The 15,975-nt window shown below is 41.2% G+C and overlaps 1 protein-coding gene across 8 annotated transcripts in view; it reads left to right on the top strand.

The window, feature by feature from the left end:
- The window catches only part of ATP8A2 (ATPase phospholipid transporting 8A2), a 309,878-nt gene that overhangs the window by 268,604 nt on the left and 25,299 nt on the right, over positions 1-15,975 (top strand). For all 8 annotated transcript variants that reach the window (XM_068671922.1, XM_068671930.1, XM_068671958.1 and 5 more), the window contains one exon: positions 12,548-12,636. In XM_068671922.1, the coding sequence (XP_068528023.1) occupies positions 12,548-12,636 (89 nt within the window). The remainder of the gene's footprint in view (positions 1-12,547; positions 12,637-15,975) is intronic.

Genomic DNA, 15,975 nt, shown 5'->3' with positions numbered 1-15,975 from the left:
ACTCACTGTTCTGCATCCTCTCAGTCTTGCCCAGTTGATTGCATCAGTGTTTTCTTTCTGACACTCATTATCCCCTTTATTTGCAGAGCCCAGCCAATGCAATCTAAATGATGTGTATTTGGTCCCGATACAGGCATCCAACCCACTAACCTTGACAGTGATGTGCCCAGTAGCAGATGGTTAGGAAGAGTGTAAGAATAGACAAGGTTATAATGATATTTCTGTGGTAAAGCCTCCCAGCTGCAAGCAGCTTAGGGATTTCAACACCCAGAATCAATATATTTGTGTTTATTAAATGTCAATGGGTTTTTGTTCCAGGAAGCTGTGTAATGTTAAGTTTAAGATAAGATTTTAAAATTATATAAACCTCTCAGGTCTACAGCATCCCGAAGGAATCCTACACAATAGATGTGAAAGCATATTACCTATAACCGGTTTTGAACCTTGTACCTGCTGTCTGATCTTATGTCCCCTGTCCTTGTACTAGAAGAAGAAAGGAGCAATTATTCTGCTTACATATTTTCTGCCATTCTTGTCTGTACGAGTTTTTATATTCTCTCTTCCCTTTTTTTCCAGAAATGGAAAGTCATCACATTAGTTGTTAGTGAAACCATGCCATTTTCTGATTACTTCTACCTTTTCATTCAACTTTTTGTAGTGCTTCTGTGTCCATTTTCAAGTGGAGGGAGAATGTAGATGAAGCACGGATTTTTACAGCAGCTGAATATTCTGTTTTTCTTTATCCTGTTACTGTTAAGTCCTAATACTCATTTGCTGTCTTTGGACCACTGATTAAGAAGATTACATTCCTTAGGCCTTCAGCTGTTACTACTATCACTTTTCGTTATGTCTATCAGCCTTCACTTAAGGATATTGAATTTTATTTTATTGCCCATAAAGTCCTTTTGCCATTCATACATATACTCTGCAGGGGAGATGGTATCCTATCAAACTGATGCCTTGCTGTTCACCCGTTCTCTGCACTATCTGTGAATTATAGATTGGCACAAATTGTAGCACAGATGCCTGTAGGACTCTGCTGCTGATCTCTGTTAAGACCACTGTGTTTTAGCCCGGCTGTTGGTTTTGTTATCTAACTCATTACTCAACTGTGCAAAGACCTTCTCTCTTTTTGGGACCTTAGTTTCTAAGGCTCTGATAAAGGGTTCAGTAAAGTTGTACCAACCAAAATACGGAAATCTGAATAAATAGAGGTTATCTGGTGGAGAAAGTCTGTTTGACTTAGGCAAAGAAACATTTTTGGCTGCTTGTTGTGCCAAGTCCAGGATTTTTCTAGTTCTTCTCTGGTGTAGGCACAGCAGCAGGGCCATGGTTGCCTTTGTGGAGGCATTTGCTGTCCCTGGCACTCTGCTTCCCAGGGAAATCACCTGGAGCTGGCTTCACTAGCCTTTGGCCCAGAACTTCTGTTTTGTGTTGGGAGAGTTGCTTAATTGCTACATTCATTTTCCATATTTATAGTATGGGAAATAAAACTTCCTATCTCACAGGCATAGCGTAGAGTTCAAATCAGTAAGCAGCATACTTCTTGCTGGAGAGCCCTGGATTTCTAGAAGCCGAGAAATGCAAAATATTGCAAATATTTGATCTAGTTGTACTTGAACATTAGTGTGACCTATGCTCCAAAATCATTTAAGAGTTTTTGCCAAATCCCACAATAGTCACACCAGGAATAACTAACTTGTTAGCGAGCAGCCCGCTGTGTGACTGCTGGTCAGGTGTGCACGCGGGGAAGCAGGGAAGGGCCCCCACAGTTTGCCTGGGTAGGCCTCTATGATCCCAAAGGCAAAAATCATTGATTTAAATGAAAAAGTTTGTTGATAAGCTTTTACAAAAGTTCCTGTTGTTCCTGACATTCAAACCTGAAAGACTTTGGCGTTTTTGCTTTCCGATGTCACTTAAATGGCTTTGGTAAATCTCAATACCTTTACTATTTGAATGTTAATTGCAAAGTTACTCTTTTTCCATTTACTGTGCCTTGTGTGCTTTAAGCAGTGTATCACTGTCCACCTTTTTCACTAGCCAAGCAGAAGCTATTTTAAAACTTGTTCATGATGATATGCTGTTGACGTGATTTTCAAGTGTAACGCTAGAGGAGTGCTTCTTCTCGAGCTACACAGCATGTCATTGTAGGGCTTTTGCACCCAGGAGAAAATAAAACAGGTCAAAATAGCAAAATAGGTCAAACCTCAGTAAGACGAGTATCTATTTTAAGTGGAAGATGAGAAATGAAATAGTAACTGTTAGTACTAAAATGAGAAGTAGTGCTGTTTGTGTATTCAATTGGTCTGAGTTTGTAATGGGGCTTTGAATTCTGCTGCCGCCAGACCTTGTACTGCTGCTGTCAATCACTTTTTTTTTCTTTTTTTTTTTCCCTTTCTTGAAAGGCTCATGGCAAATTTATTTTGGATAGTTTCTTAACAGGTGTTTCCTTGACGTTGCGAATGCCTTAAATGAGAACCTTGCTTTATGTCCGGAGCTCTCAGCTGAAATCACACGGCGGGCTGACACAGGCTCTCGCGTGTTTACTCATCTGCGCCCGCGCTGACAGCAGATCCTCGCCGATTCCCACAGTTGGCCTCGGCTGGACAGGGAGCAGATGTTGGGGATTACGGGGAAGGATTCGGAGGGGCTTTAGGGCTGTGCAGTTGCGGAAGTAATTCATTGTGGAGACGCAGACAGGGCCCGCCGCACCCGCGCTGAGGAGCTTGCTGGAATAGGCCTCGGTGGATTTCAATATCCAAATCAAAAACAAATGTTTTCCTGGTACCTTTTAATTAAAGGGAAAGCATAAATCAATATAATAAAGTCAATGCACCAAGCGGTGTCACATTTCTCCAGCCTTAACAGAGAAGTTGGCGGTGGAGTAGTAGTACCTCGCTCACTCCTGAGGCAGAGGCCCCAGGGGCTCCATGGTGGCGCATGGCATGGAGGGGGTGAAGCTGCATGGCCCAGCCTGGCACTGGGATTGCAGGAGAGCCTCTTCACCTCCAACTAGAGCTTGTGGCCTTCTCTGTCATTTTGCAGATGTGTTACAAATCAGAGATGGTTTCCTGTGGGACAGCTTCGTCTTCATCTGTTCCATCTGTCTCTGACTCTTGTGTTTTGAGTATTGTATGCTCAGAAATCAGCCATCTGTGGAAAAATGGGTGGCAAGAGATGACCAAGACTGAGTGGTGGAGATGATTTGTGTCACGTCAGTAGGTGTCTCCTGCAGACATCGAACATTGCACAATTTGCCTGTGACAAATTGTGGCACAATTTGTCAGGCATCTTTGTAGGCCACGAAGGTAACTTTTGGCTGCAGTTCATGTATTTATAGGTTCAGAGCAGATAGCTGTAGCTGTGTTTTACTACGTGATGTGGAAAAAAGAATTTATGTAAATCACTACTCTTCCCTATTGTTCTATTGTTACGAAGATCTTGGTGAAGGGTGAAAGGAATATGGGAGAGACAGGATGAAAATCTAGGGTTTGGCAAAGGTCTGGTGGGAATGAGTGCAAACGCACTTAGTACGTGCTAATACAATAAACAAAGATATGGTGGCTGTAGGAGGAGGTCATATGTGCTTAAGCAATGAAGTAAATTGCTCCGGGAATGAAAACCAAGGTTTTATGGGAAGTGGTACCCATTTGTGGTATGACTCCATTGATCTGAGACGAATTGCAGTCATTCTGGAACAACCCAAGTCTGTAGGGCCTTGAAGAGAGACAGTGGGACAGTAAAGAAAACTTGGAGCTAACTGTGTTTGGGATGTGTTTCAAGAAGAGCCATTGAATATAGTAACTGAGTGAAGATAAAATCCTAGGTCAGTATTTAGTCACTGAGCTAATAAACTACTCTTTCTGGAGAAATGCAGTGTGGGGAAGTAATGGCTTATCTGATGCAAGTCTGCATTGATATAACAGATTGAAAACAGACAAAAGATCTATAAAATTAAATTTACAGGATGTAGTTTTGCAGAGCCCTCTCTGTGGAAGTGAAGTGCTTTCAGCTGCTATTGGCTTCAGTAAGAAGTCAGCCTGCTCAATGATTTATAAACCTAGACCCCAATTTGAAAAACGGGGAGAGATCTGCTCTGTTACTGGCCTGGTAGTTACTAGAGCTAATTCAGGCTGTATTATCAGGCATTTTCTGGAGCTCCTGAGCTATTGAGAAATCTGCAAGATGTAAGACACAGGGGACAGTGGTATCCCAGTGAATCTCGGGCTATATCAGGAAATAAGTTAAAATATCAGAAAACTTTCCATTCATGGGTCCTAGTGCTGTAGCTCACTACAGGCAACAAACCACGTGCAGAGTCACAGTACTTTCTGACATGCTGCCTGCAAGCTCAGGTGTCTGCGTCCCCCATCTAAATTGCTGGATCAGGGCTCTGGAGAATAGCAGTCTTGCTAAAATCAACTTATTTGCCAAATGTGTGGACAAGGTGAAGAATCTAATTTTAACTAATGCTGATGAAAGCTTTGCCACTGACTGTTCCAGATCTTTGCTATGTATGTGCTGGAGAACTTGGGGTTTGGAGAACTGGAGGTTTGGTCAACAGCATCACTTGGAAAACAGAATTATTTAAATCATCCAGAAAAATGGATAGTTGCCTAATTACACTTATCTGAAATATTTAAATTTGTAGCTGAGTTAATGTTGATGAGTTAAGTTTTCTTTCTGAATACACCTTTTTGAGGTGGTCTGCAAAGGCACAAAAATGCTTGCCACAAAGTGGCAAAACAAATAGAAGAGGAATAAACACAGACTTCAAAGATTATTTTTAAAAATGTGTGTAAAACAATCGTGTGAGATGGAGGACGTGTTATTTGATGCTAACATAAAAAGCTTTTTTTTTTTTTTTTTTTTTTTTTCCCCGAATAGTACTTGAACACTTGTTTAAAAAAATATTTTCAAAACACTCAGTGGGATAAACCATTTTCTACTTTTCCTCTGAGGTTAGGACACGTGCCCAAATTCATACCATGAAACCATGTTAGAGGTGGAATAACACTGAAGTTCCTGTAAGTGATCTTTTTGGTGCATTAGGTAGATCATCTTTTTGCTCAGGGATGCTGCTTTGCTAGTACTGGGGATGGGGGCATATCTTGAAACAAATGCATTTTGTGCGAGGAAGCCAGTGTTGGTGCAGTAGCAGAGTTGGAAAATTTCAGTGCACAAAGCCAGGAAATTTGAAGGTTGTGACTCTTTTTTTGTAGGTGTAACTTGGCAGGTAGTACAAATATCTTATATCTTCATTGGCAAGAAATGGCTTCTGTTAAAACATAATTATTCCCTTGGAGTTTTAAATTCAAAGGTGGGTTCTGTAAAATTTAATTTTTTTCCCCTGCAGCTTTCATGATAAAGGCACAGTTATTAAATAAGGGCAGCTACTATACAAGAGTGGTTACTATTAAAACCTGCACAGAAAAAGTTATAGGCACCAAACAAGAGTGGTTATATGCTGAACATGACTTCAAAAAGAAGAAATGTATTGTAAGGTATAAATTTATTTTTATATGCAGAGTAAAAATTTGTACTGACACGCATGGAACAGTGAACAAGACAGATCGTTTTGTTGTCAGGTCTATCAAAATCACTGTTTCAGATTTACATTAAGCACAGGCATAAATACTGAGAATATAATTGGGGGGGGGGGGGGGAGAAGGAAAGGAATTGCAAGTACTCCGAAAAATAAAAAATAAAAAATAAAAACATGTAGGAGTGGCTTGGCTTCACACTGGGAAGCACACTGATGCAGATTTCATTTGGGCTCAGTGAAATTACGGGAGCATGGCAGGTCTCTCTACACAGCATCCTCAACTGTGAGCTCATCTTAAACTGCAATAAAAGAAGCTTATGTTGTGTTGCACAGCTGTGTAATCGGAGGCATCTAAGAAAACTCAGCCTGGGCTATGATTCAGGATAATATCATGCCTGACTCAGACAAGAGAAAGTAAAGCTTGGATGCCATCCGCAGCATCCTCTGCACCAGTTTTTGTTTTCTTTTTCTTCAAGGTGTTCAGGGCCCGCAAGAATTCACGTTAAGGAAGGAATGACTTCTAATTAGTGACTTTTAATTTGTGCTGGGGAGCTCAGATTTATACAGAATTATTATTTTTTAATATTTTTTTTAACCAGGAAGAATAATTAGCCCCTAGTGCCATTTACCTAAAGGTTTACTGAGGCATTTCATCCACTTTGAGGAGAAGGTCCTTTTGTTAATGAGATGTGTGCTCTCTAATAAAATTTCAGCAATCCACTGATATCGATTTATGTGGAACGTGATTTTACTACCAATTTTTAACCAAGAGATTTCTCCAAATAACTCTGACGAAACATTCGTTTACATTATTTCTTTAGCTTAATAGAACCAATCATGAAAAAAGAAATGATAGGCTGCATGAAACTGCATCAGAGTTTATGCTGCCAGTGAACCATAAAATCAAATTAAAACACCATCTGATTAATTTCCTTAATTCTCTACTATCAGAGTAATAATGAAAAGTAACTTGGGCAGGCTCCTTGTTTAATTGGCAGTGTTGTGTACTAATTAAGGAATGAGATATAGTAACTTCTCTTGGGCAAGGCTGCATATGTAGACTATGTTTTAATTGACACAAAACAGCTTAGTAACACCTTTTGGGATGTGTTTGCCCAATAATATTCATGGCAATTTCATTTATGTATCAAATATTAATTTCTGTATATTACATTAAAAAGTAGAACTAAAAAAGGTGGTATTCCTCCATTATGGAAGATAGTTCCCAGCTAGAAAATGGAAGAGAGTAGAAGATCTGAGGGTTTCACCGTGCTCGTAGGGTGTTTTAACTCGAGTTTCTCCAAAATGGTAGGAGTATTTGTGAAAGCTTTGGTATCGTATCACCAGCTCCTGGCATTTTCTAACTGTGAAAGGACAGTGCATTGCTCAAACAAGCAATTTGTTGTTGTTGTGATTGTATTTTCAGGGGTTTCTGTGCTTTAGCCTGTATTTTTATACTATCTTTTAACCATCAAAGCTAACAAATTCTTTTCTGACGCCTGTATATCAAAATCTTCTGGGCTTTAGTAGGAGTACCAAACTTTGTGATAGTGTTGGCCTTTTTGTTCCTATCCTAGTACTTCTCCTATCCTTTATCCACACGTTTTTCTTCAGGCTTTAAATTGAAACTAGCAATAAACTTGATCACTATGGCATGAAAGCTAGACAGTGGATAGGCTTCTTATTCTGGTCTTCCAGATGGTTTCAAGTATGACTGGCAAAATTAAGAAAAGGGGGTAAAATGTCTGAGAGAAGTATCTGATTTTCCTTCGCTCCTTTTACTGCTCTCAGGGGGAAGTGGCTGTATGAGCGGAGACTGGGAGAGGGAGGAAATAGGTTGGAGACTGGACCAATGTGTCATTGTGTTAAATCCAGCCAGCCAGTGAGGTCATTGTTTTCATCTGAGTCATTTCAGAACGAGACCTCTTACATTATGGAAAACATTGCACATCTCTAGTTCAGCCATGGAAACATCCAGCCAGCCTTTCAGGAGGAGAGCTCCGCTGATTGCATTCGAGGTACTCCTGGCTCCCAGCGGTGTAAGAAGGAGGGGAAAGCAAATTCTTTTGCCTCATTTTTAACACTTTGCCACTAACCCAAAGGGGGTTATTCTTTAGGCACGCTTCCAGCCGAGATGCTTGTTGAGGAGGGAGTTGGTAAATCTGTTGATCACACCTGTCAGCCCTGAATCCAGTAAATCTGTCCAGCCTGGAGCTGGCTACACTTATACTGGGGGCTGGGGGGGTTGTTCTTAAGCGCCGACTCATGTTGAGGCTAGATTATGTTCCAACGTGCAGAGGGAAAATCCTTGAGACTGCATTCTTGGATATTGATTATATTTCAGACTCAGGCTCCGGTAGGCTCAGTCTCTGCATAGTATGATTTAATTGAGGGGCTTGGGCAGTCTGCCCAGCTCTGCAATTGATTTGTGTGACCATGAGCAAACCATGTCATCTCTCCGCACTCGATTTTTAATGTGTATGGGCTTTAAAGCGGGTCTGCTATTTGTAGCACTTTAAGGATCTTGCTGTATAATAATTACAACGTGATTTTTGTGTTCCATATAACTGCACGTGGTAGAGATGCTGCCCATTCCACATGAGCTAATAGGAATAGTAAAAGGTTTTGTCTGAACCTAACAATTGCTCTTCTGTCATGGAAGTAGGAGAAAGCCATTGCTACTTTGTGTCTTCAGAATAATTTATGAAAATGCCACAATCTCCCAGCTGTTTGCATGGCATGTGCTTGCAGTGTTAACATGTGGCAACTCCTGTGCCTTCTTAAGACCAATTCAGCCACTTGATGGATAAACATTTAATATTTTTACCCTTTCAAGATGAAGTCTTTTGAAAAAAGAAAACTAACCAGTGCTGGCAGTGAAACATTGAGTCCTGAGAGGATCCAAAGCACACAGAGACCTCACGGAACAGTTCTCTAAGGGAAAGTGTGTTTGGACAATGGTCCTCAACCTGTATAGACGTATCAGTTGTTTGCAGGAGAGTTTGCACAGTGATACTGTTCATAATCTGTGATAGTTAATTTTTTTTTCACACATGGGATCTGTTCCTTCTCCCACTGAAGGTAGGATTCAGATTTATTCATGGAAAGCATTAAAAAAAAAGATGTCGATGCAGTTGATGACCTGAAGGTGAGCTTGGCTGCCTGCTGCATTAGCTGCAGAGGCAATGAGATGGGAGCTGTAGAGCCAATGCTTCTGGAATTGCACCTGCAGCTCATCAGCTGGATCCTTTAGTGCCATAGGCATGTGGATCAGTAGCATCTTAGTGATGTTGGTGACCATTTCTCATGCCATTAGCATGGTACGTGAACCCCTCACAATCATCACGTGGCCTTTCTCTCCCCACCTCCTCCTTTCCTAAGTGCTGCCAAAGGCTGTGCCATTACCCTCATTTGACTGGCGAGGACCAAAGTGATCTGACTGTCACTGTGCAGGTGACAGCAGACTGGATTTGGATCCCCGGTGGGATGCTGGCACTTGAATGAATGTGAAACCAAAGTCGAGTGGCTTATTGGATCCTTATCCATGCCATGTGGAGACGGTTAAGAACAGGATCCAGGCACACTTTCAGTAATAATTTTTGTGGCACTGTAAATACAAAGCCAGCTGTTTTCACAGTGAACTTATGTTTTTGCTGTCTGTTTTAATCAGAACTAGGATGCATGGGCATACAAGGAAATGAAGCAATAAAAAGCTTTTATTATTCGTAATGTGAAATGAAATTTTAACTCACTTTTCTTGAGCAACCGAAGGTGGATGAGATCCTCGTTTGGTTTGTCTGAACCTTCTGCTGGTCCCCGGTTGTTGCCCGGCCGTGCTGTGAGTACCAAAGCAGTCTGAACGCCTTCCCACACCTGAGCTCTTCCTGGTGTGGCTCTCTGGCTGGGAGGAATTGTCGAAATTGGTGGCACCACCTATTGGCAGAGAAGTAAAAGTATGAATAATGCTTGTTTGCGTAGCAAGAAAAAGAGTAAAATGGAGAAAATAGATTGAAATGTATTCCACATTGCAACATAAGGTTTGTTTTGAACAACCTGTTTGCTTATTTGGTATCCTTATGTAGTCCTTGGTTAAAAAACCAACCACTCAGTCTGTGCTTTCTGAAATAATAGTGGTATAGAGGAAATCTTCCTAGTTGTTCTTACCAGCTAGTGCTATCACTTTTATTGTTGTTGGATTTAAAGATTTAAAAAGGTACCCATCCTTAAAAAGCAAGTTTACAACTGGTTAGAGGCATTATTTGCCAAATGATTTGCTCGTCAGCCGAAATAACCAGAGCTAAACTTTTTCTTTCTTTTCTTGTTCCCATTCTTTCATTTTCGCAAGTGTTACCATTCTCTAAAATGAGATGTTTTACTACAGAAGCCTCGGCAGTGCTTGGCAGCAGCTTAAGCTTCAGGGTCTCCAGCAGGAGACAGGCATTGGTATGGAGCGTTGGGGGGGTGCCGTGTGATAAATGGCTTCTGGTAGTTGCCTTCGGATGTGCTAGGCACTGCTGTTTACACCAGCAGACAGGCTAAAAATGACTTGGTTGCCTATCGTGGGGCCTGTGTAATGACAGAAGCAGTCAAATTCTGATTGTGTTTAAAAAACAAACTTCGCCGTGACCTTCCTGTTCGCAGGGGAACACGAGAAGGGCTGTGAAGGCTTCGGTGTGATCTGTAGGTGTCCTGACCATCGCTTCTCTTCATAGCCCAGTTGGGGAACATCCCAAAAACGCTGGCTATGGATGTGCCCACCCCACGTTAGGTGGCTTCCAGGGGATCCTCCTGCTGGGCGAGGGGATGGCGTAACCCTGCCGGAGGGGAGGCAGAGCTCAGCTCTGTGCCTGCAAGGCGAACCAGTTCGCTGCCAGGCAGCATAGCAGACATATAACTGCAGGAGGAAACTAGAAACGAGCAGGGAAGGAGCCTTCCAGATGAGCTCAGGAATGGAGCAAAACTTGGAGCAGGTTGTGTGGAAAAAGGCTTGCTGGTAGCACCGTGAGTGGCTGCAGAGGGTGAGCTGAGATGAATGCGTTCACTGTTGTGGTGCCGTTTGCCGACAGGCTAGCGCTGAAGTAAAATGCGTAGCTGCAGGCAAGAAGTATTTGGCCTGAGCTTCTTCAGGGCAGAGAGCTGAACGTGTGAAATAGCCAAGCCCGTAGCTATTGGCTGAGTTGACAACATTATAATAAAAAAAAAAGCATTTAATCTTCTACTGAACACATACTTGGATTGTTCTGCGCATTAGAAGTGCCTTGAGTTTCTTTCAGCTAGGAAAGCAAAAAGGAGAACGCAAAATATTTTTGCTTCTAGTACCAGAAAATGCATATAGGGTACGATGGGCCTGTTTTAGCCTTCATTAGCACATGCAGTGGAAGGATGGGCAGTGGGAATGCTGATGAGATTAAACTGCTGGCGCTTTCAGGGTCACAGCCAAGGAAAAGCAAAGCAGCAGTATAAATCTCATCGTACTTTGCCACTGTGTTATTGCAGTTCAGTCCTTTGGCTAACAATGAAGTTAAGATTCCCCCCTAATTCCTGCCCATCCTTTCCTTTAAAGAAGCATGTATCAAAACTGACTGCGTGCTTCTGGCATCCTCCTGTGAAAGTAGGCGTGAGGGATCCCAAATAACTGCGAGCTGGTTCTCAGACTGGAATTTGTTTGCTTACTGTCCGTGTGGGTGGCAAAACGTCCATAAATGTTTTAGCACAGTCTCGTTTGCTCTCGGTTTCGGTACAAGATTTACCACTGCTCTGTCAGTCCAGCAGCAGCGTGGAGGGTTGCACATTCAGAAGTGGAAAATGTTTTGGGGAGTACTCAGTACTTAGCCATGTGAGGGCAAGTTGCTGCTAGCTGAATGTGACTGGACCGAGAGGTGGACAACTTTTGGTACTCATGTGCCTTGTGTGTGGCATACAGGCTACTGAGAAGTCAAGGTTTTGGGGAAGGGATGTGGCAGTATCCACCGGCAAGAGAGCAAAGCGTGGCCAGCCACTGGGAATGCTGTTGACAGGTTTCAGCCCATTTTTTAGTTGTGTGCTGCACATGGTTTATAGAAAAATATTACTTCTGGTGTAGTAGAAAACTTAAATGATTCTTATGGGATATGTGTGTGCGCACATGCTCATGCAAGAGGTGGGGAGGTTGTTTCCAGTCTTCTGTGTAGCAAACCGGCTCTTACCATTAATTTGGCTTTAAAAGGTCTGAAGAGACCTCTAAATAAATGACCTAAAATAGCATTTCTGTAAATAGTGCCATGTCTCAGCTTTGTTCCGCAGCTGTATCTGTGTGCTGGGACCTGCAGGGTTTTTGGATGTCTTCCTTCTCAAATCCTACCAAGGTTTTTCTTCAAGCATTACAACAATGAATGAAATGCAAACATAAACTTTGAGCTCTTTGTTTGTAAGAAGCCGTTTGCAAGGACAAGAGTGAATCTTTCCCACCCTGGGTCTCGGCAGTAATTTGAGCAGGAAGTCCTGTGTTTAAGTGCAGTGGGACTGAAACATTTTAATGAGACATCCATTTCTTTTCCATGTCAGTTTGATGCTGCTCAGAGATCTGGAGCAGCGGGGTAGAAAGAGAACAAGCAAAGGGCAGAAAAGGTAGCCAAAAAATGCAAGCTAAACATTTATGGTGCAATTCTCCATGAGTGAAATTATGTCTGCCTGGATCCACAAGTTGATATCAGTGAAGGATATGGTCGAAACATAACATGAAACATGATATAAATAACCTAACATTAACATAACATAAATTCTAGGGAATATGGGATCATAAGGAATGATCCTAGTGAGAAATTCTGTTGTTGTTTCTCAGTCAGAGGCCTAATTTATATTAAGAGTTGATGAGACTCCCCTTCTGTCTTGCCCCCACAGATTTCAATGTCATCCAGATCACGGATGCAGTGCCTGATGCCAGCAGTCCACCTTTTCCTTGAAAACAACCAGTTAGTGTGTGATGGCTTGAAAATGCTCACAATTTGTTTGCTTTCTTCATAGGCTGGAATGGTGTTGAGATGTGGATACTTCTGGTTTGGCTTGTTTCTCGTGCCCACTGCGTGCCTTCTTAAAGATGTGGCATGGACAGCGTAAGTCCCGAACCAGTCTTCTCCGTGTTGTGGCAATTATTCTGCATGCACGTGTTGTCCAGTTCAGTCTCTGTCATTCTGTAAAGAACTATGAAGCCTTCTAGTGAATACAAAATGGTGATACTCATTTGGAAGACTTCTGAGCAAAGTTAAGTGGGAGCCTTTTCTTGATGGCCAATTCAATGAGTAATGTGAGGGAACAAGTCCTGAATCTGAAGGAGGCAGTTTTCCTTTAGTAATTAAGATTTCTATCTAGATTATATGTATTGCTTACTCTATAGGTAAAGACAAATTTAATTGAGACATGAGATCTCTTATTCCTAAAGGGAAGCCAATAATTTGTTCAGTTAGATTAAGGTTATGTGGGGAGACCCAAGGAAAAAAAAAAAAAAAAAAAAAGGTGGTTCTCCAGTCCATACCCTGTGAGCTCCCAGTTTGTCAGCTGCTTTCTCAGTTCACCTAACTGGGTCTTCCAAGATTCAGCTGTGAGGAGAGCAGTACTCACTGGACTCTACAGTCAGTCTTAGTGATTCCTTCCCTGCCTGGAGAGGAGGAACAAACCTTGTGAAATACAATCCTGTATAATCCCCAAAGCTTCTCAAAACTCTGTAGTTTCAAACCACTGCAGAAAATAAGTAATTTCAAGAACTTTGATGTAAAGGGAGGCTACTTATACCCTCTCTACCACAGGAATTCAAAATGCACAAGAATCCTTTGCAGATAGAATTGTCAATGTTTTGTTTAGATTGTTTTTTAAACGCCTTAAGCATTCATCCTTTCCCTTGGAAGGCTGTGTTACAACCAAGATTTTTTCTTTATGGAAATGGTTTTCTGTAGGCTAAAGGAATTACTGTCTTGCTGAAATTATTTTCTAGTGACTAGAAATTCCCATTGCATTAGAAGAGAGGCAAAGAAAGCATTTATTTTGCTCTCTTAACCATGGGCAGTGCTATGCTTCATAACCTCGTACAAGGAGGACCCAGGCCATTCCAGCTCAGGCAAAACAGAGAGCCCAGCTGCTGTGAAGAGGGAATATAGGCTAGCGTGTCACTTGTCATGAAGGCCCGAAGTGAAAACTTAATAATATGTAACACGTAGCTCCAGGAATGAGCTGTCAATTAGCCAAGGAAAATCCCTCTTTTATTTAGGGAGAAATACAGCAAATACTGATAAAAACAGAATGTTTGCCAAACACAGGTACATTTCAAACATCAGCATAAAAGGGTAAGTCAGGTAATAGACATACATCTTTTTTTCTTCCTTTGGGGCTGATAGCACAGTTAAATTAAGCAACTGTTAGGCAAATCTACCCATCATTAAGTACTTCTTATATGCTTTCATATTTTCTTCCTCAGCTTAATTTTCATGAGCTACACAGCTAAAATTAAAGCTAGGTATCATAATGTAAAATATCTGTGAAGGCCAAATTCTGATTTAATGGTCTAGCACACCAGGTTTTGGTTGTTTGTTTGTTTTTGTTGCATTCCTTAAGCTTCTCCAATTGAAAATCATTTTAAAAATTCTAAAGCTGAGGCCAAAATGTTTGAATTTGGATACTTAAGTTAGCTGTGTCACTGAACTGCTTTGGAAAGCTCCGAAAAAATCTTAGAATTCATTTAGAGTAACAGGTTCTGCTCCTGTGTCAGGCATGATTTAAAATTACATATTTAGAAGTCAGTGGGACTGCTCCTGTGATTAAAGCCAGAAAGGAGCTAAACTGTTCGCAGCATCAGAGATCAAATATGTATTTAGGTGCCCAAGACTGTGCTTTATTTTTTCTGATGTTTTCATGTTCAATGTCCTGAAATTGTCTTCAGTTCTTATCAGTTCTTGGCAAAAATGACTAAAGAATTGAAAAAGAGGCCAGACCATGGCAGGCTCATCCTCAGCTATTACTCATTTAAAACTGTTACTGACTCAGCCTGTTCTTTAATATTTCTTAGAGAAGTCTCAGCAACATAATCCTCTCAATGGTTCAGAGCAAGAATGTACAAAGATTGTGAAGCTCTCAAGACAAACGTGTGTGATTGATACGCTGGATATTTTCCCAGCAGATTTTAAACAGGAGGCTCCTATCAACATTAAGTAAAAAATCTGTTCTCTAAGCAGGACTTCTTTTTTTAACCTATCACTGAAAAATTAACACCATTAGCATTTTAACTAGGATAAATGAAATGACACAGCTATCAGCACTGCCATATGGAAGGAGTAAAGGTCTGTTTCCTTTCCAAGAGGCTTGCCATTCAAAACTTGAGCCCAAGGCCTCTGGAAATCAGACAGCACATTTCCACAGCAGTGGTTACACCACATTGCTGTCTGTAATTCAGCAGAATCTGGTTTTGGCCATAAAATTCCATCAGCTCTGTCTTCTCATGCTCATGGCATTTGTCCCTTTCAGTTTCTTTTGGGCATGAGGCACGTGTCCACAGAAAGAGCATCCACATGACCCAAAAGATACACACCTAATTTCAGCACGAAATATTGCCAGAAAAACACAGTACAGAGGTGTTTGTGTTTTGTTTTTTATTTTTTATTTTTTTCATCTGGAAGAACGCTAAAAGGGATCAGAATGTGTGTTTAAGAGCCATGCAAATATTTGTTCCTAAACTGCTGTGCTGTATCCAGTGTCAAAATTTGTAATGCTGACAAACATGAGCTAGTTTTACATGTTCCCTTTGTTGCACAGGCTACAGTTGTCAACACACCTCTTATCTCCCATGTTCTCTGCAGCTCCAGGCTTTTTATTTCAATATGTGTGTGTACATATATATATTTCTTTTAAATTGAATCAAGGAACAGTGGAAATTTTTTTCTTAAAAAAAAAAAAAAAGGAAGGACACTTATTATTAATACTTGGTTGCAATACCTCACTGTTAATTTTGGTCCACTACCCAAAATTCAGTGGCTTTGTTTGGATTTGTTTTTTGCCTTACAAAAGTCCCAGTTGTGGACTTGAAATTGAAATTTTACCATTGAAATGAACAGAGCTTTATAAGGTGAGTGTTTCCTTGCAGTTGGCACATCACTTGAATACACTGGTGCTAGGAAATCTTGAAATGTCTGAGCCACGAAGCTATGTGGGAATCATAAAAATGCAGAATTTATTCCAGCAAAATTAGGGAAGAGGGCAAGAATTCATTAACAAATGGCGTATCGACAGTTAGTGTTATAGTGAGAAATTCCTGAGCCTTCCAATTCCAACCAAAGTCCTGATGTGCCTCGTCTTTGCCTGTGGGGTAAGGTTGGGGAAAGAAGCATGTTGTACTTGCTGTTTCCAGCAGCATAAATAAATAAGAAGGTACAGGAGCTCTCCCCATGCTTGCATTCCCTGAAACACAA

The sequence above is a fragment of the Anas acuta genome, chromosome 1 (genome assembly GCF_963932015.1).
Source record: "Anas acuta chromosome 1, bAnaAcu1.1, whole genome shotgun sequence".
Lineage (NCBI taxonomy): Eukaryota > Metazoa > Chordata > Aves > Anseriformes > Anatidae > Anas > Anas acuta.
Note: the sequence above shows the minus strand (reverse complement) of the source record. Positions and strands in the feature narration are given on the sequence as shown.